The 21616-nt window shown below is 44.7% G+C and overlaps 2 protein-coding genes and 1 pseudogene across 4 annotated transcripts; all 3 read right to left on the bottom strand.

The window, feature by feature from the left end:
• Positions 1 to 368: 368 nt before the first annotated feature.
• znhit1 (zinc finger, HIT-type containing 1) lies at positions 369 to 7640 on the bottom strand. The gene is made up of 6 exons (XM_080761679.1): positions 7557 to 7640; positions 7018 to 7115; positions 5826 to 5901; positions 3731 to 3810; positions 1821 to 1990; positions 369 to 702 (listed from the first exon to the last, which is right to left on the bottom strand). The coding sequence occupies exons 1-6, from the start codon at positions 7579 to 7581 to the stop codon at positions 681 to 683; spliced, it is 471 nt and encodes a 156-aa protein (XP_080617805.1). The 5' UTR covers positions 7582 to 7640; the 3' UTR covers positions 369 to 680.
• Positions 7641 to 8413: 773 nt separating this feature from the next.
• LOC308314200 (B-cell receptor-associated protein 29-like) lies at positions 8414 to 16784 on the bottom strand. Of its 2 annotated transcripts, none has more exons than XM_080761680.1 (6): positions 16749 to 16784; positions 13175 to 13295; positions 11368 to 11468; positions 10363 to 10510; positions 9669 to 9776; positions 8414 to 8712 (listed from the first exon to the last, which is right to left on the bottom strand). In XM_080761680.1, exons 2-5 carry the CDS (start codon positions 13264 to 13266, stop codon positions 9707 to 9709), a joined length of 411 nt encoding a protein of 136 aa, XP_080617806.1. In that variant the 5' UTR covers positions 13267 to 13295; positions 16749 to 16784; the 3' UTR covers positions 8414 to 8712; positions 9669 to 9706. The 2 variants fall into 2 exon arrangements, with proteins under 2 accessions (XP_080617806.1, XP_080617807.1); XM_080761681.1 differs by lacking the exon at positions 16749 to 16784 and adding an exon at positions 15418 to 15494.
• A 3059-nt stretch (positions 16785 to 19843) lies between these two features.
• On the bottom strand, positions 19844 to 21137 carry LOC308313881 (mitochondrial chaperone BCS1-like; annotated as a pseudogene). Its single transcript has one exon. The product of its transcript is annotated as a mitochondrial chaperone BCS1-like (transcript).
• Positions 21138 to 21616: the final 479 nt, after the last annotated feature.

The raw sequence follows: 21616 nt of genomic DNA, 5'->3' as shown, positions 1-21616 counted from the left end.
TACATAGAAATTGATCTATTGAAGATTCTGACCTTCAAATGTACATCATTTTTGTTTTGATTGTATTGCTGTATTGTTGTATTGTTCTTTCTGCTTTTGGCAATGTAAACGTATGTTTTCTCATGCCAATAAAGCCCTTTGAATTTAAATTGAATTGACCTGTGCAACAAAAAGAAAACAACTCTAAATGATTCAAAAGCGTATTCAATATTTCTCAAAAATATAAAAAGAATAGCAGATGTGAGCTTGTATATCTGTAATTATTCTTACGTTTCTTACAGATACTATTATTGAAATATAAAAAAATGTGTCCGACCCCGGGACCTGGCGGTACCATCAAAACACCAGACAGTATTCTTACAGTTTAACGTCTTTATTTCTGACTCGGGATCAGTGTAAACAACATTAAATCAATATAAAGTATAAAAAACGAAATACATCAACCAGCTTTGACCTCAGAACTTTAACGTACGTACGTGCGTGTGTGCGTGTGTGTGTGTGTGTGTATGTGCGTGCACGTGTGTGCACGCAAGACTGTCACGGTGCCCACGAGCCAGGCACTGAACCCTCCTTGAACCGTTACCGCGGTGGCATCACAGATGATGTTGCTCTGCAACCAAAGGGCCCCCGGGTCACAACATCCCATAATAATCCTCGACTCTGTTGCCACGGACACACCACTATAGCGTCCACTTCAAACACCTGAGCGCGAGAGAGAGAGATGGACAGACAGACAGAGAGAGAGAGAGAGAGAGACAGACAGACAGAGAGAGAGAGATGGACAGACAGACAGAGAGAGAGAGAGATGGACAGACAGACAGAGAGAGAGAGAGATGGACAGACAGACAGAGAGAGAGAGAGATGGACAGACAGACAGACAGAGAGAGAGAGATGGACAGACAGACAGAGAGAGAGAGAGATGGACAGACAGACAGACAGAGAGAGAGAGAGAGACAGACAGACAGAGAGAGAGAGAGAGAGACAGACAGAGAGAGAGAGAGATGGACAGACAGACAGAGAGAGAGAGAGAGAGAGAGATGGACAGACAGACAGAGAGAGAGAGAGAGAGAGACAGACAGAGAGTTAAGCCCAACACACAGCGGCGCGGCAACGCCTGGAATAGAACAGTGGCGTATCGGAGCGTCACGCGAGGCGTGAACGCACGTCGGACGCCGCCGGTGTGGGATAGGTTCATTGAAAATAACGGAGGCGGCTGTTTTTTGACGCGCGGCGTTCGCAGACAGTGTGTGTTGGGCTTCAGAGAGGTATAGAGCGTCGCAGTCCCGCCCCCTTTCATGACGACGCCAGGCCCAGGAAATAATTCCCAATGCATTTTTTCCCAAAGACAAAAGTATTCATTTAAAGACCTTTTAAGCGTCGTACGAAGCCAACTCGAGTCGTGACAAATCATGACAACAAACACTCGGGGACTGTTGCAAAAATACCTTTCAACATGCATAAATGCCAGAATTAGTTGTTTTCAAACGTACCGCACCAATGATTCCCCATGAAACGACGTACAACTGCAGTACTTGCAACCATTATCCCCCAATGGCAGTTAGTTGAAAGGAGTTGCATTGGTGCAGTTGACCTTAAAGCTGTTTTGTTGCAAGGAGTTGCGACTATAGTTGCATTGCTGCGGTTTGGGCTAGACTTGCACTTGTTTCTACTCCGAACAATGGCCAGGTTGTGGGCCACACTCTTCCAGAATAGCAAAATACTTTCGAAACTACATTTTCCAGACCTGGAAATGTATTCAATCAAATTCCACACTTGCGTAGGAACCCTGTGTGTGTGTGTGTGTGTAATATAGTTAGTACCTGGTCTCTCTGTGCGTGAGGAGGCATTTGGTGGCGCAGTAGCGCCCTCCACAGGACGTGCAGGTATACTGCGAGAGGAAGCCGCACACAGAGCAGAAGAGGCGGGGCGGTAGAGAGGAGGGCGGAGCCGTAGCCGATTGGTAGTTGGGCTCCGGGCGCTCCGACAGGTTCTGCCAATCGGACACAACAGACACAAGTCAGGTGACCGGACAAAGTAGGCAATGAAAAGATAACGTGAGGAACGCATGGCAGAATGGCGCTACCGTCTACCCCTACTGAGGACTCAGTTAATACAGGGAGGGGGGCACCAAATATTTATGTGATAGGATTTTTTGGGGTGCATACTTAGTTTAGACTAGTCATTGGTTAGACATGGGTTAAGGTTAGGTTTAGGTGTGCTGCCCCGTGGGAGGTTAGGTTTAGGGTGAGGGTCTGAGATAGGTTGTAGTTGTAGGACTAATGACTGGTCTAACCAATGACTAGTCTAAATAAAAAACTGTCTAAACTAAGCACTGCACCCGAATTTTTAAGTGGTGCACTTCCTTAAGTGAGCATGTGTATGGGTGCCTGCCTGCCTGGGTGGCTGGCTGGCTGGGTGCGTCTGAGCACGAAAACAGCATGGTTGTTTTTCACCACCTGTGCGCAACCTAACACACACACACACACACAAACACACACGCACATATTAACTGTATTATATGGTGATTTTGGGTGTGCCAGTATAGTACAGTGACAGTACAGTAGGGGAGGGACGCCCACACGGTAACTCTGTCATTTCTCGACCGTTTCGGACGCGGGGCGGCTCGCCGGAATCGGTGCCGGCACCCTGGGTGCGTTCCTGTGGGTCTGGAAGGAAAAGATTTGATAGCCCCGAGTTGGAAAGTGTTCCAATCCCTATCGACTTGGGATGGCTCAAGGTATGTATTGTCTCCGTCAGGTGGAAACATCATATGTCCCAAACTGTATCAAATTTAAACTATTAGAAGATGCATTTACAAGCTCAAAATATGGTGCGAAGCGTCGCGTGACGCTGTAGTATGATCAAGTAGGGCGTTGATTTACGGAAAAGCACATAGTTTGAATATGGAGATATGAGGTTTCTGCCCCGACAGTGCCGATAGCCGAAGCCCCACCTTCCTGTTTAACCCGGAAGGACAACAAGATCCATAGAGTGCAGTGATGTAAATAGGTTATATGGTAAATAGGCAGGGGTGGTCTTTTAGAAATGAGTCCCAGGATGCAGGGATGGTCTTTTAGAAATGAGTCCCAGGATGCAGGGATGGTCTTTTAGAAATGAGTCCCAGGATGCAGGGATGGTCTTTTAGAAATGAGTCCCAGGATGCAGGGATGGTCTTTTAGAAATGAGTCCCAGGATGCAGGGATGGTCTTTTAGAAATGAGTCCCAGGATGCAGGGATGGTCTTTTAGAAATGAGTCCCAGGATGCAGGGATGGTCTTTTAGAAATGGGAAATGGTCTTTTAGAAATGAGTCCTACTTCAACAACGTTAGGAGTCATGTTTTGCCATTTTTTACAAATTGCAGCATTTAACTCCCATTTCATTTTATATGGTTATAATGTGGTTATATTCATGTAGAAAACAGAAGAAGAAATTATTATTATTATAACTAAAGCAAGCAAAATAAAACTAGAAATAAAAAACAGTACAGTAGTGCATCCCGTGGATGCAGAGGTCGTTGTTTCATTGCATCCCTTAACCATAAACTGCGTTTAGGGATGCAAAATGCACCCTATTTTAATCTGAGAGTGGGCCTGGACGGGGCGGCCCCCTGAGGCAGTACAACCATGCTAACACTAGGGGGCAGCAAAGGACTTAAAGTAGGTTTTAGGGCCTGATTAAAATGTTATTTGTTTGAAACAATCAATTAATCAATCAATCAATCATCCTCACCTCTTCCTCCAGCAGAGTGCTGAAGTTCTTCCTGAACCGTTGCTTAAAATGATCTCCTCTGGTCTTCCTCTTCTTCTTACCTGGAGACAGACAGACAGACAGACAGACAGACAGACAGACAGACAGACAGACAGACAGACAGACAGACATGCACACACCAAGGTTATAATAGTTTTTTTTTTATATTATAGTTTAGCTTTAGTTAGTTTTGACTTTTTTTTTTTTCTAATTCAGATTATTTAGTTTTTATTCTGGTGAAAATGCCTAGTTTTAGTTTAGTTATAGTTTAGTTTTAGTTTTTTTCGTACTTTGGTTTAGGGTTAGCATGGCTACATGCTGCCGTACGGTGCTGAAAACTGCCGTAAAAATTTGAATGAATTTAAAAAGGATTATATTATAAATATCCGAAAGGCATATAAATATTGATAGAAACTAAAACTATGGGTATTCTGTCTGTAATTTCAGTTCGTTTTGAGGACACACAATACAGTTTCAGTTTAGTTATCGTTTCAGTTAACTAAAATGTTTTGATAATTCTAGTTTTCGTTTTAGTTGACTATTATAACCTTGGCACACACTACTGTATATATAGCCACAATGATAACGTGGATTCAGTCAGACGTTGCTCCAATGCTCCGTGCTACCGTGGAGCAATGTGAATTCACGTCATCAGTCTGGCTAATAATGCCATAGGCTAATAGATATGAGCCTGTGAGGGCATGGAGAGAGGACTGGTCTAGCACAACAAGTCTGTTCTGTTTTAATCCCAATCTTACAACAAAACAAAAAAAGTCAATACCCCCCCCCCCCCCCCCCCCCCCACTACAGACCTGAGTCCAATTCTACAAAATAATGTCGTCTAGACCTTAGCGGTTTTCCTAAAAACTTCTGTTGCTATGTCAGTGCTGCTCAAACGTTTTCATGTCAAGGAGCCCCAAAATGTTATGGATTTGGCACCCCCATCTCAAATATTTTGATCCAGGGGTGTGTGTGTGTGTGTGTGTGTGTGTGTGTGTGTGTGTGTGTGTGCAACCATGGTTGCCGCGGTGACATGACATCTATCCAATAGGCCTCTAATAGATAGCGGTGACAGACTAACATTAGCCGGTTAAATAGCCACACACTTCCCAGATCTCAATGACGAAATTTATCTTTTCCCTATTTTCTCCATCTCAGGGGATCTGTCTCTTTTATTTGATTTATTTATTCACAATTTTCTATAAGTCGTATTGGTATTTTTCCAGTGCCGTTTCTACGGGGGGGGCACTAGGGGGCGCTGCCCCCCCAGATAGACTTTGTGCCCCCCCAGTCCAGAACCCTACCCCACCATTATTTTTTAAATGTTTTACAGGTTTAAAATATATATAATGTGTTATTTTCATGTTCTTTGTGTTTATAATACATTTACATTTTCTAATGAATTCATAGTTATAAAAATGCAATAATAAAAAGTACACTGGCACCTAGTCGGTGCACCTAGTCGGATTCGTTTTGATGCAGCGCACCAAAAGCTACGTCATTACCTGTGTTGCCACACAGGGCGGGTCACTTCAAATATTTTCAGACTTCAGTCACAGTGAAAAAAAACCCAAACCGGTCAAATTTAATCATGGATATTAGGAACTGGCTCAAAGCCAAAACACCAAACTCTATAAACCCACCAGCACCTTCAGAAAGGCAGACTGATGACGATACTGAAACCACCGCCATGTCGCCTGTTGTTGTTAATATTGCGGGGAGTCGTTCGAGCACCGAGCACTACTAAATGCACAACGAAATTCGGTCGTCGGATCACATTACTGGGGGTTCGCGAGTGTCGGATAGCATTATTGTTATTATTGTATGTTTCTATGTCAGTGGTTCTCAAACTATTTAATGTCAAAGAGCCCCCCAGAATTATCTGTATTTGGCCGCTGACCCCCATCTGAAAATATATTGTTCCAGGGATATGGATGCGTCACTACATCGGTGATTGTTTGTCGTTGCAGATCTATAAATAGGATAATTAATGCTGTTGGAAAATGAACGTGCACACGCGGAATAGGGTGAAAAAGCCCAGCGCGCATGCGTGTGTGTGACTGTGCGCGTGTCTCACCAGGTTGTTCTGTGTCGCTGAATGCAGGAAGACGGGCAGTAGGACCTGGGGGAGGCAGTGAGGACAGCGGGTCGTCCTGGAAAACCACATAAACATCATTATTACCTAAATTAATAAAACCTTCCTTTTTTATTACCATTTAAAGTGATATAAAGTAGTGCAAATAGCCGATCTACAAGTTCAAAACATGTTGTGATGATACAGGTTTTTACCTTGTAGACCTTGTGTTATTTTCATTACTTTTGTGCGACACTCTTGTATGAATAAGTTAATTTAACCTATCATGATTAACTTTTCTGGGCATGACCTTGCATCACAATGAATCTAGCATCTGTCTAAACATAATGCCACAAAGCCTAGAAGATTACATTATAACATTGTACATTTGTAATTGTAGCTTGTAGATAGTGATACAGAGAGAATGCAATTTGACGTTGGTGCAAAAAATATTGTTTTTGATTGATTGATATATGTATTAACAGTTTGCAGAATTACAGTACATTTCAAGCACAAACTCAATACAAAGACTGTGAGTGGACGACCATTACATTTACACTTGTTTACAAGAGGGTCCACCATGTTCAATTCATCAAAACATTTAGAGACGTACAAATAGACACTTCTATATAGACAAAGAACAGAACAGGAATTCATCATAAAGGAGGGAAAAGAAACATATACAGTGAGGGGAAAAGGGGGGCAGGGGTGGTGGGGGGATTCAGATTTTACGGGGGTCAGTTTCGAATTGCAGCCGTCCGTGGGTGCCCTTTGAGAGCGGTTTTGAAGGAGTCAAGGGATTCGCACGTCTTAATGACTGTTGGTAGGGCGTTCCACATTTTGGTGGCATAGGAGCGAAAATAATTTAGTCCCTTGTTTGTGCCGAATCTGGGCTGTACATGGTTCGTTGCACTCCCTCTGGTGTTGTGGGTGTGGACTTCGTTAACATTAAGGAAGTATCTAGACAGGTACATGGGTATCTTGGTGGTGTATCGAATCTTGTGGACCAGACCCATTGCAAGATGCTGTACTCTGTCGTCGACCCTAAGCCATCGCAGCCTGTCAAAGTGGGCAGGGGTGAGGTGGGTTCAGGGGGTGAGGTGTTTTTTGGACAGGATTCCATGTGCTCTCGCTCTCTCTATGTGTGTCTCTCTCTCTCTCTCACTCACACACACACACACACACACACACACACCTGGAAGTTGTCTTTCTCCAGAGCCTCCAGCTGTCTGGTCAGTCTCCTTAGCCTGGTGGCTTCATCTAGAACTCTACGCTGACCGGACTCCACCCGGGCTGACAGACAGACAGACAGGCAGGCAGACAGTTTAAAATAATTATATTTATTAAGTAAATAAAGATGCTATTCTAGATCATAGAACATGGATTACATGCAGCCTATTAATCGAGGACGAGGTGAAAAGTAAAACATGCGATTTAATTGTCATTCCATTGCGCGGGTGCCTCTTTGAATGTCTTTAATTAAATTCCGAGGAGCCGGAGGAGGACTCATTCGTTTGATTTGCTAATTGTGGTTACACTTGTGACTTTTCGGAGCTACATGAAAACAAACGGCGATTATCCGAGGCTAACATTAGCATGCTCCACTGTGGTAAACACATGAAAGAAACCCTTAACTCTATGGATAAATCAGTCTGAGCATTGTTTTCCACGAGCAGAATAAACATGTGATATAAAAGGAAATCAATCATGGAAAGGTTTGTATCATAGACTGACCGGAGGTCTTCTTCTCCACGACCATGTTGATTTGTTGATATTGTTGTGTGTACCATAACGCGCGTGTCTGTGTGCGAGCGTGCGTGCGTGTTACTACCTACTACGGGAAGCAGCCAGGGTCAAAAGCAGCTCATCGCCGCCCCCTGCTGCAAAGGAGGTTCAGTCAAATGATCCAAGCAGTCCGTCCGTTGCTCCAAAACTTTTTGCTTTTTTAAAATTATATTAAAATACAATTAAGCAAAAGTACCAAAGTATCAAAAAGAAAAATCCCTAGAACACTAAACACAACTTTTGTCAAACCATCAAGATCTAAACCTGGGTTACTGTGTATATTTTACCCGATGTAATATTCCAATCCATAGAAATATTTCTCATCAAAATATCCCAGGTAACAGCCACAGGTTGATAGAGAATAGCACCCAGGATTACAGTTTACTAGTACATTTCAAGCACAACTCGCGGGTGGAAAAATGGGTTAAAAACTATAGTTCAATGGGATCTTTATACAGTTCCTCGATCAAAGAATTAACTTTGACTTGGGTTTCTGATATTGTTTCACTGTTATTATCATAACGTTTAAAACAACGTAAGGATTCATTTACATTCAGACTTCATTAACCGACATAACATAGTTAGGTCATGCAGAGTAGTAGCCTACTAGTAGGACTGCCATTACATTGATTGATTGATTGATTGATTGATTGATTGATTGATTGATTGATTGATTGATTGAAGTATTTATTAACAGTTTGCACAGTTTGTCTTATACCTTATACATTTTGAGGGAGAACGTTATGACTCACATTTAGAATATTTGCACAACACGCCATGGCCATGCACCATCAATGAATGTGGATGTTAATGTTTAGAAGAGAAACATTGTTCTTTAATTACATTGTTAAATAGTCATACGGTATTGTCAAACATAAATATCAGAACATATCAGACAAACGGAAATAGACAGACAGACAGACAGACAGACAGACAGACAGACATGTTAAACATGTAAAAAATCATGACCAGAGAGGGGATATCAACATCAGAAGCATGGAGCCCCCCCCCCTCCCCCTCCCACCAGTAAATCCAGCCCAGCCTTTGTCCTCATCATCATCATCATCATGGCCCAGGGTTACAGCGACCTTTTGTCTGCATCGTTCTGTTTAAACACACACACACACACACACACACACACACACACACACACACACACACACACACACACACACACACACACACACACACACACACACACACACATTATGAGATGAAAACACACAAACCTCAAACACACACAAACCTCCTAGAATCCTAGATCAACACATTTCAATGTATAGACCATCAAACACAGCTGGCTCAGAATACATTTTTGGGTTACCACTATACTTCTGGGTCATGCATCCTAAGCCAGCTACTGGCAACTTACTATTCCTAGTTGGTCACAGACAGTCATACTATAGTCTATATGTGTCTACTGCAACCAAAGGTGTCCTTGACCTTTGAACATTGAACATTTAGGCCTCGACGTCGAAATAAAAGAAAAGGTCTTCTAAATCCTGACAGTTTTCTGAATTACCCATGTTTACCCATGTCGTGCTCAATATTTCATGTCAAGGACCCCAAAAATATATGTATTTGGCCACCGACCACCATCTGAAAATATGTTGTTCCAGGGACCCTCCCAGAAGCAAAGATTTGAGTTAAAAACATTCGCTCTGAAAGAATATATATATTCAAAGATTTGCGCCACATTTTCACGATTTTTCAAAGATAGCAGACCACAAGCTCGTAGCACGGCACCGACTCACCGAGTGCCGCGCTATATACAAGCTTGTAGATCTGCTATTTTTCAATAGCCAAAGTATAACATAATATGCTTAAAACACCAAAAGGGGTTCCCGTCCAGAATGGATTAAAACATTGGAGAACCATGCGGTGCAATCTATATCAACTAAGCTACACCACATAAAATATCATCTACCGTATAGCTCAAGAAAACACTGTCCGTGATGCATGCACCACTAATGCTCCGTGCCCCCCGTACCGTGCGCTGTTTACATTTCTGTCTTATACAGTATTCAATCAATCAAGGCTTGATTAAGGAGCTCCTCCAACCTATTTGGTGTGCAGGTGGTCCTCATTCATGTGTCTGATTAATTGGCTTTTGGTTTGTCTGTGGCCGCAGCAAGCTGGTTCAGCAGGGTCACCAAACGACGCATAACACTGAGGAGAGGAGAGGAGAGGAGAGGTAATTGAACCATACAGTGTGCCATATGGTAGAGCAGCTAGTGGCTGTCAAACCCTCCCTTAACTCACATGCAGTGTTACAGATGTGAGGGTCAATTCTAGCCTGGCTCCAGCCCTGAATCTCTACCATTAAAAAAAATGTCCTGGTGATTCAGGTCTGGTGACGCTGCCTACGTCAAACGACAAACATGGCTGCCCCCGCTGCAGTAACTCGCGACCGTATCAATCTGGCTATTAATCTTTACAGAAATGGCAGGTTTTATAAACATCATCATCCGACATGTTTTTTTACATGGTAGTAGCGCTCGTTGACTGTGGTTTGTTTGGTTAGCAACCGGGTTAGCCATAGCCACATGATTGACAACAACGTCATCTGCTTTCCTATACTATTCTGATTGGTTGGTATGAACCAATCGCCAAAGACTGCCGCTTTGACAACGCCCATCCCAGGAAACTTCTGCCGTGGGGAGGGCTTTCAGTCTGAATATAATGCAGTGAGACGAAATCAAAATTCAGACTGAGTGTCAGGCTATAGGTCAATTTAGAAGTTCGGTTTGCTTACAGCCAGAGGAACAGTGAGAAGCCAGAGATGTACAGGTTCCTCTGGGATCTGAACAGCTTCATGTGCAGATGGTCGTACACGTTGGGGTTCAGCTTGGCCTCCTGCTGCTGCTGTGGTCCCGAGTACTTCTGGACCTCGCGCAGTGCATCTACACAGTACACGCACGCACGCACACACACGCACACAATAATAAACACCTGAATGCTTCTGGACCTCAAGCACTGCTACTCAGTCGGAATGCCCTTCAGGTTCTTGAGTCCGCAGTGGTGGACGTGGTCGACTCGATCAGATCAAAACATGGATTAAAGAATATAAAGACACTAGAATTTCGCGGGAGATGACTCCACATGTAGTAACGGATGGGTTATTAGTTATTATTATGTGTAATTATTAGTGTAGTGTAGTGTAGTCAACACGTTATGGCTCGTACACACTGCCCGGTATTTGCTCCGATTATGCTGTCGGGGAGCATTTTTGGCGCGTATAGGCTATACGCCTTTGACGGGCGACCAGACTAAAGCTTATTTACGGTTTCTACGGTTCTGGCGGGCATCGTGCTTTAGTTAATAGTTACTTCATATCACTGGAAGCCACAGCTGTTACACATCTAGTTGTGTTGTTTTAGATCCACTTACACATCTAGTTGTGTCGTTTTAGATCCACTTACACATCTAGTTGTGTCGTTTTAGATCCACTTACACATCTTGCTGTGTCGTTTTAGATCCACTTACACGTCTTGTTGTGTCGTTTTAGATCCACTTACACATGTTGTTGTGTCGTTTTAGATCCACTTACACATCTTGTTGTGTCGTTTTAGATCCACTTACACATCTTGTTGTGTCGTTTTAGATCCACTTACACATCTTGTTGTGTCATTCTGAGCAAAGCATGGGCCGCACAACCCCGACCATAACATTAAATTAACATTACATTACATTAAGCTGCTCAAAAGTGTCAAAGTATAGGCCTATATACGCCGTAATAAAGAATTGATGTTAACGTTACCTATGAACAGGATCACGAGCACCAGGATCATAGCGTAGAAAACTCTGTTCCAGTACGGAGACAACGAGCGCCACAAGCTCCAGTTAAACACAGAGCGCCACCTGTAGACACAACAGAGCGAATGCACTCTGCGCTGACAGGACAGACATCATCGCTATAGGCAGACGGTGTACACAGGCCATAGACATTTATATTGGAACTGCCTGCCGTGAACACAAAAAAACGATCGTTAGCATTATTATTATTATTATTATTATTATTATTATAAATGCAAGGACAATGGCCCGGTTTCCCAAAGGACACATGGTGTAAGAGGTATGGTGTTGCACATGCTCAGAATGCCCTCTAGAAGCCCAGAAGCCTGTGAACATAGACATTCCGTGCAAACAGTAGATGTGCCACGCAATGGTAGGCCTGAGCCCTGGTATGGTAGCCCTCAGGTCTACCATTCTGAATTGTAATTTAATAATATTTGGACTACTGGACAGCTTTATATATATATATATATATATAATTATACATCAAAAAGGAGGGAGACAATAAAAAAGAAAAACATTTAAAAAATAAGAGAGAAAAAGGAGGGGGGAGAGGAGGTAGCCTGGCTAAAGCCAGACTCAAATCATACTGTCATGTGGTATTTGACTCTGGAGATGCTGTGTGTATGGATCTTGTTTCCCGGGGGGCGGGCTCAAACATTTTCTCTTTGACGCAATTGGTCAGAGCTACTGTCAGTCAAAGGTCTCAAGCATTGAACATCACTGTACCAAAGCCCGCCCATATTGCATACCGTGTCCCGATTGGCCACGCCAGTTCTCTGGTGTAGGAAATGGGCGTACAATTGAGCCTCTCCAGACCGTAATCCGCCGGCAGGCAATTTTATTTTTGCCAACGGCTGATTCGGTCTGGCTTATTAGCCAGGCTAGAGAGGAGGAGGGAAAGGACTCTACGCATCACAGTACAAGTTCAGATTTACTACCAGACTACACCGGTATGGGTATAGTTGCAAAGTAATCCATGTGGGGCTGCCAGACATTCCAAAAGTCCTGTTGCCTATTCTTAATATTATAATGAATCTTGTCTAGAGGAGTGTAACTAGATTCATGTAGCCAGTGTGAGACTGTAGGAGGGGTAGAGGACTTCCAATGTAAGGTAATACATTTCTTTGCTGCTAGAAAAGCTATATGTATTTATTTTGGTGTCTGTCCCAACCGTCCTCCCCGCCAGTGCCAAAAAGGCATAGGCGAGGCGAAAGGGGGACAGAAATCCCCAAGCAGGATGAAACAGCATCTACAATTGAATGCCAAAATGATGACACAGCACTGCATGACCAAAACATATGAATTGAAGGCCCCCTTCTGTTTTTGAGTGGTGCAACCACTCCTACAACCAGCAATGTCCGTGTACCTGTTTGTTTGTGTACCTGTATGAGCACGAGTATGTGACTTATTAATAGCAGTAGGGGGCGCCAGAAACAGAGAGAGGGGTAGTGCTGTGTCTCTAATGAGAGAGAGAGAGAGAAAGAGAGAGAGAGAGAGAGAGAGAGAGAGAGAGAGAGAGAGAGAGAGAGAGAGAGGGGAGGGGGGGGGGGATTGCACTACTCAGTTCACACGTGTGTGATTTTTACACCTCCAGCAGAGAAAAGACAGCTCACTGTTCATCTCATGGGTTTATTATCGCTGGCGTGTAATAAACCCTAGACAGGTTTCCGAGCCCCCCAAAAAAACGAATTTTGGCCACTATACTTCTTTACATGTGTAAACCTGCGCTGTGACAATAGAGTATATATATAGCTGCGTGCTTGTGATACCTCCTGGCAGAGATGAAGGGCACACACAGGAGGAGGATGACGAAGATCTCCGCGTAGAGGAAGAACGCCACAGCCGTCCACTGGATACCCATGGTGACGGACACACGGACGCACTGACAGACTGACGGACAAGACAATATGGCACAGACAATAGCACATTAATGGTGTTATTATTCACACACTGATATACTTCAACAGGGAGCCCCGGGGACCTGTTGAGACAGCTATAGGTCCTCAAAAGTGTTGTTTTTGGGCAGCACATTTTGATTTGAGTTTTAGGCATAGTCTCTTGAATAGTTATCATTTAGATAAGGTCACATTTTAGTCACCTGGAATGTCTTATAGTGTTAGTCTAGTTTTAGTCGACCTGCTTCATCTCTGTCTCAGCTAAGGTGTCCTTGACCTGCCCAAAAAAAAAAGGTTTTGAGATTACATCATATGGCAGCCAAGTCTATGGACTTTTAACTTTGTTTAGAGTTATTTTAACAACAATCGAATGGCAAACAAGTCTAACCCTAATAAATAACACTTTATTCAAAAGACTATGACTTAAACTAAAGCAAAGATTTCTGTCAAGGAGGACAGGTGCAAAAACAGACTGCAGGTCAATTAAGGAGCTGTTGTTTGCTATCAAGGCAAAGGACGGAACAACTGGACAAACAAGTAAAGCATATCCCCGCCAATCGAGTGTCTCAAAGTGTCCAATGATAGTATAGCTAATAACAGGTTTATAGGTACAATAACACTCCACAAAGTCCACAGCCAAAATCGGTGGAAAGCCCCACAGCCTCAGACCTCCGACCTGAAAGTTAGCTCACTATATATAATCAAAGAGCCCTTGCCCTTGAGCCAAACAAAACTATAGTTAGTATAGTTGTGCTGCGGAGTCGTCTGTTTGAAGACGAGGGCCAGCTGGCAGAGTGCGTGGAGCTTATCAACAGACTGCTGAGCACACAGCCACCACCTGCCCCCTGCACAGACCTGCACCTTCATGACACACAGCCACCACCTGTCCTCTGTACAGACCACCTTATCACGACATACACAACCACCACCTGTCCCCTGTACATACCACCTTAACGACACACAACCACCACCTGTCCTCTGTACAGACCACCTTAACGACACACAACCACCACCTGCCCCCTGTACAGACCACCTTATCACGACATACACAACCACCACCTGCCCCCTGTACATACCACCTTAACGACACACATAGCCACCACCTGTCCCCTGTACATACCACCTTAACGACACACAACCACCACCTGTCCCCTGTACATACCACCTTAACGACACACAACCACCACCTGCCCCCTGTACATACCACCTTAACGACACACAACCACCACCTGTCCCCTGTACATACCACCTTAACGACACACAACCACCACCTGCCCCCTGTACAGACCACCTTATCACGACATACACAACCACCACCTGTCCCCTGTACATACCACCTTAACGACACACAACCACCACCTGTCCCCTGTACATACCACCTTAACGACACACAACCACCACCTGTCCCCTGTACATACCACCTTAACGACACACAACCACCACCTGCCCCCTGTACAGACCACCTTAACGACACACAACCACCACCTGCCCCCCTGTACATACCACCTTAACGACACACAACCACCACCTGCCCCCTGTAGCCTACAGAGTACAGACCACCTTAACGACACACAACCACCACCTGCCCCCTGTACAGACCACCTTAACGACACACAACCACCACCTGCCCCCTGTAGCCTACAGAGTACAGACCACCTTAACGACACACAACCACCACCTGCCCCCTGTACAGACCACCTTAACGACACACAACCACCACCTGCCCCCTGTAGCCTACAGAGTACAGACCACCTTAACGACACACAACCACCACCTGTCCTCTGTACAGACCACCTTAACGACACACAACCACCACCTGCCCCCTGTAGCCTACAGAGTACAGACCACCTTAACGACACACAACCACCACCTGCCCCCCTGTAGCCTACAGACACCTTCAGAGGCCGACCGGAGACAATAAGGGTGTGGATACACAGCACTGTGAGTGGGACATTTTTAGATGGAAGCTATAGTTGTGACACTGCATTCCTTCAGGTCTTAGACTATCTCATCAAGGAAGGAAGGAAGAAAGAAAGAAAGAAAGAAAGAAAAAGTAGAACTCCGGTCCTTATATGAGACTCTCCTCTTTTAAATAAAAGACCTTTGCATCCTCTCACCTTTGCAGCCAAGTTTCCCTTTTGCTCATGACGGTAGCATGCACTGACGGTACTGCTGAGAAACCAATTTTTGTTAAATCCTAAACACAGGATAGACTTAATTGGACCGTGTGGACTTTAGCCCAGACATCCCCACTGTTACAATAATGCTTCATTATCAAAAGAGAAGAAAGATAAACAAATTTGAACATTTTTGAAAATGTTTCGAAAATATCAAGTCTATACAAGCTAGCACGTCTCAATGCAATGTGAATTTGTAGATTGGCTTTTTTTTTTACACAATAATTTAGGATGCTTTGTGTGTGGTTCAGTGACTCAGTGGTTAAAGGACCGCTTCACCACTTTTCAACCTATCTTCATTTAGGTCCTCACTAATAATCATGATAAAATGGCACATTTTTTTCCTACTCAGTCTGTGTCTCATAGGAGGGCTGTGGGCAGTCTACCAGTGACATCATCGTTAGGCAGATTCTTTTTTAACAATATTCTTTTACAAAAAGGTTTAGATTTGTATTGTCGTGAGAACAATGGCTTCCATTTTTTTCATAGAAAGCCTGCAGTTTCTATTAGCTTGGATTCCCCATCGATTCCCCAGCCCTTCCATGAGACACAGACACAAAAAATGGTGCCATTTTATAATGATTATTAGTTTAGTGAGGACCTATTATATGAAGAATAAGATGGGTTGAAAAGTGGTCCTTTTAAGTGGTTAATGAAGAAACGCTGTCATTTTAAATGTGTAGCAAAGAGTAATAGAAACATGTAATACACTATGCAATAGACACAACTCATTCTGTATACGCAGTGGAAATTTTTAAATGTTGATGAAACTTATTAATGACACAATGTGTCACATCACCAGACGTTGTGAGCTTGTAGATTGGCTATTTTTTGCTATTTATTTAAAAAGAAAGAACGTGAACAGTTTTGGACATATTCAGAGCCTCATATCTCCAAAACTGTTACTTTTCAGGATTCAGATTAATAAGTGGGATTGCATAGGAAGGGGCCAGTACACAAAAGGACTGGTCAGACTTTAAAATCACCCCAAAGACCCCAAACATTTATTTCAACAAACAAGTGAAATAAAATATCCCATAAAAGTAGGACATACAGTTTTAAATGTAAATGTACACATGACCTGCCCACTGGTAAGCATTCATTCATTGCCTTTTAGCTGTTCCAGGCTTCTTAAAAAAATCAAATAAAAAATATACAAATAAATTTTGAGGTTAGTAGTTGACATAATAGTTTGAAATCACGTTGTTTTTGTTGAAATAATAGCCACACACACACTCAAACAAATAGTTTGTTGCTCAGTTAAATCTTACCAGACTAGTTGTATGAGGCAGGACCAGTGTTGCCAGATGTCGCAAGAGAAACAAGCGACCAGGTATACAGCTGGCACAAAATATTTTCAGAAGGGGGTCTGTTCAAAAACTCAATCCAAAGGAAAGTACGCACATCTCTAAAACAAAACGTCCAGGTGCTGAACAAAAAGATACGTACAGGAGAAGGAGCTCCTGTACTTATCTTTTTGTAGCTCCCAAAGGCATTTTATTTAGAAGGATGACAACGTTTCGATCCCTTCGTCAGGTATGGCTGAGGTATACCTGACGAAGACCCATAAGGGTGTCGAAACGTTGTCATCCTTCTAAATAAAATCCCTGTGGGAGCTGTAATGATTAAAAGGGCGACCATCTCTAAGGCATCTAGAAGTCTCACATAATCCCTTTGGGTGAATGGGTGAAGATCCATTGCGAGACGCAGTGACATGTTACCATGCATTCTGAAGTTTATTACACACACAGAGTAATGTATACAGTAGGATTACAGTAGATTATGGAAACCATGATAAGAACAGAATGAGCAGGAACACGCTTGCATCTCATATCATATTGTACAGTCAGTCCCTCTGATACAGTAGTAGACAATCATCATGTCACATGGATATCAATATGCTTATGCTGAGTCAGGCAGATGAGGCCGGAAACCATAACAGGAGCTATACAAAACAGTGTACCGACTACATCTCTTTCTCTTTGTCTGTTTCTCTTTTTGTCTGTTCAAAACCATGAATATACTTTTGGGGGTGCGTGACACACAAAAAATAAATAAATATAATAATATATATTTAACAGCGGCTTTACAGATAAACCAAAGACCAACGTCGCTTATAATAAGCAGACTTGGCAACACTCAGCAGGACAGGGCTGTGTGGCCACGCCCACACAGCTGCTGCTGAGCAGACATAGGGTAGTTCTATTGCCAGTTAGAATTTATGCCTTATAATCTTTGTAAAACTCACATTTAACTCATTTAATACACTTCATCTGATGTCAGTATAATTCCACAAGTTATTTACATGATGTTAAGCTACAATATTATCCTCATTTACATCGTATACAAGTTTTGAAATCCATTTTGAAGAAATACAGCTATATAGAATTTACAGGTTAAAATGAATGCCATGTGCATTATGCCATGGCATGTTCCTAAATAAAGCCATGCTATGTTGTTGGTGCCAGATCACAGCTTAATAAATCTTCACATTTAAACTACACATCTGATTTGTTGTTCTTTAAGGACAGTGTTTATGACTTTTTTTGTTTGTTATTTCTGACAATAATTTCTTATTTTAGATTTAGAGTTGTATTACATGTCTTCATAACCTACAGGGAAACTCTTTCTCTCTCACATTACATGTTTTAGTTTCAGTCCCTCATTCTAAAATTAACTGTCTGAACCAGCTGAAAAACTAGTGCTTCTCAAACTGTAAGTAAGTAGCCTTGCCGAGCCATGAGGCCCATAGGGCAGGAGCCTATCTCCTGTTTCTGTAGCGTGAGGCAGCTTGATGTATAGGCTACAAGTACACCCCCTGGACATGACGCTAGTATGTCACAGGGACCTATACCACCAATCCAACCCTTGATGCTGAGTGTCAAGCAGGGAGGCATTGGGTCCCATTTTTACAGTCTTTGGTATGACCCGGCCGGGGATCGAACTGAACCCCAAACTTCCAGTCTCAGGGCGGACACTCTAAACACAAGGCCACTGTGGGTCTCTCTCTCTCTCTCTCTCTCGTCTCTCTCTCTCTCTCTCTCTCTCTCTCTCTCTCTCTCTCTCTCTCTCTCTCTCTCTCTCTCTCTCTCTCTCTCTCTCTATATATATATATATATATATATATATATATATATATATAGCACTGTATTCAAGGGCAAGATATAAACAGGCTAAGTGAACTTCAATTAATAACATCACATTCTTTCAGGCAGAACAGTACTGCACTGTAGCCTACCTGTACTGCACTGTAGCCTACCTGTTTGATCTATTTTAATCTGCTAATCTGAAAGGAGGACCAAATAAACACGCAGCTGTAGCAGTGCGACACAAAGTGTATTCCTTCGGAGGGTGGTGTTACAATGAGACTGACATGGCTCAGATTGATGTGCATGTATTCAACACAGTGTCTTTGTGCTGGATGAAATTACCCCCAGTGACACCTGGAAGAGGAAGAGGTTCCCCCCCATGCTTGAAGACCACACACTCATCGAATATAGCATCTACATCCTGTGTCTTACTGTAACCTTAACCTACTGTACCTTATGCATGTTCACACCCACAGATGGTTCGAGGATGAACCACTCTGCCTGTGTCTTGTGTATACGGTCATGTAGATCCATGGAGGATACTGCAATCTGATTGGAAACCGATTACATCCACAAGTCGGACACACATCACAATGGTCTGGTCTTTTAACACCAGAGACACTCCATCCCCTGCTACATGGTGTCACTCTGCCACCATCATCAGGGCAAGATGGCTAGGGCCCCAGGACAACGTCGGATAACTTGACCCAGAGACCGACCAAGTTCTGATTGAACACACCTTCTACACAGCTACTTCCAGTAGGACGCTGCTGCAGGGGTCATTCATCCTTTTCTTACAATGGAAAGCTGTATACATATTTGGTTGCATACCGGTTACTGGTCCTTGAATGAACTGTGGATGTGCTGTTGTTGCATTGCTGGAGAAGATCATATCATCCTCTTTGGAGGACGGTACAAACCTTTATGGGTAAGGTGCTGTACAAGATAGTGCCCTATAGAGCGCCGCAGTCCCGCCCCCTTTCAGAAAAGCGAGTGGCCCAGGAAGTGGAAGCCCCATGCATTCTCCCATCGGCACTTTTAATATAATTTATTTAAAGACGGTTACGCCGCGGACAAAGCCAATTCGGATCGTGACGAATCATGACAATGAACACAATATTTTGGGACGATCAAATCATTAGAAAGAAGAAAAGAAAGTCAGGAGACAACACTATTTGTTTTATTTTTCGTCTTATAAATTATTTGATCGGCCCAAAATATTGTGTTCATTGTCATGATTCGTCACGATCCGAACGAGCCCCTCGGGTTGTGGTTAGCTAACCGAGCTCATCACTTTTGTCCACAATTCTGTCCACGTTGTCTACAGCTCCTGCGGGGTCTGTTTTGTACGACATAAAGTGTCCCTGGACCTCGGCGGCGCTGATGGCACGGTGGGCGGCCGCGGCACGCCGAGCAAACCGCTCGGCTTCCGCCGGCGGCCGCTGATCGGGGTAGAAGCGGCGGAACATCTGGGCGAGCTGCCAGCGCGTGCAGTGGCCCACGTGCCTGCTTGACGTCCACGCGGCCCGGCCGGATCAGCGCCGCGTCCAGCCTGTCCACGAAGTTGGTGGTCATGAAGACCACCCTGGCCTCGGACGAGGCCACCACGCCGTCCAGGGCGTTGAGCAGGCCGCTGAAGGTGAGCCGTCCCGTCCCCTGGTAGGCCAGAGGGTTCTCCCCCGCGGGCGAAAGAAGGGCTCTTCTGTCCGCGAAGGCCGCGTCCACGTCCTCCAGCAGCACGATGCTCTGCTGGGGCGCGGCGTTCAGCAGGTGGCGCAGGCGGTCGTCGGAGAGGCTCCGGTCGCTCAGGCTCAGCAGGCAGATGCCGTAGCCCAGCTCCCCGGCCAGCGCCGTGATGAAACTGCAAACGTGCAGCAGGTACCCTCGCCTGTAGGGGATCCCTCGGTCCGCGTACCACGCAGCGTTCCCGGTGAACTCCCTCACGTCTTCCAGGAGCCCCTCGGCCACGCCCGCGTCCAGCACCACCGAGCCCAGGGGCCGGCGTCGGCGCGGGGACCCGAACAGCCTCCACTCGGCCCCCGCGGCCGTGTAGACGAGCGTGCGGCCCTCCTCCCGCTTCAGGGCCAGCTCCTGAGCTTCTCGTAGGATGTCGACGAACATCCGCCTGTCTCTGCCCAGAGTGGTGAGGCTGAGCGACTCCCACGGCGCTCGTGTCTGGGGATCCAACCAACGCCGTCGCCGCTTTGTCTCTGGTCCTCTCCACGCGGATCCACCTGCTCCCGTATACCGGACGACGTGTTTCCCGGGACTGGGGTGGAGGTGGAACTGCGTGAGCACGCGTCCGCTGCTCTCGTGCTGCGAGTGGGACGTCTCCACGCTGAGGTGCTGGGTGCGCCGCGCTCGCTCGGAGATCCAGCTCAGCAGCCAGCGGTAGCTCTTGTCCCCGCTCGAGACCTCCAGGGTCATCATGTCGTTCCGGCGGAAGAAGATCATCCCCGCCTGGGCTCCCCTCCGAGCCGCGGCCCGCGCTGTTCCCATGCCGGCCAGTCCGAACCCGGCCCCGAAGTAAGGGTTCTCCTTCAGGCTTTCTATGATATCCAACAAAAGCATTGTTTATAAATACTGCTCAAAGAGAAGGTATAGGTAGACTGGTTCTCTAAGGGACTGGGACCCGCTACACAGGGTGTGTCTAATTAGGACCTATGCGGAGGTTTTACCACCGTGCAATTCACGTATGTCTTCGTTGTGACTGAAATATTACAGGTCTGCTTCCTGGTCAGTGAAGGAGGATTGTTGAGGATTCATTGTGGTCCGTAGATGGAATCTTCCTTGTCACTGGCACCGCGGCCCTACCTTTATTATATCCTGCAAATTCATGTCACAATGAGTCGGTCACACTCTTTGTCTTCTAAATGTGGAGTCTGTGATGCTGATGTGTGTGCCAGCTCCATACTCTTTGGAATAATTCACCTCTTAACTTGAAAAATGCAGTCAGTCGATACTTTTAAAAAGCTGCTAAAAACACATTTGTATCGTAAATATTTTTGGTTTGCTATAGTGATTAGCTCTCTATTTTCTGTTGAGTCTTG

Source organism: Protomyctophum bolini (genome assembly GCF_963924005.1).
Source record: "Protomyctophum bolini genome assembly, chromosome: 4".
Classification (NCBI taxonomy): Eukaryota; Metazoa; Chordata; class Actinopteri; order Myctophiformes; family Myctophidae; genus Protomyctophum; species Protomyctophum bolini.
Note: the sequence above shows the minus strand (reverse complement) of the source record. Positions and strands in the feature narration are given on the sequence as shown.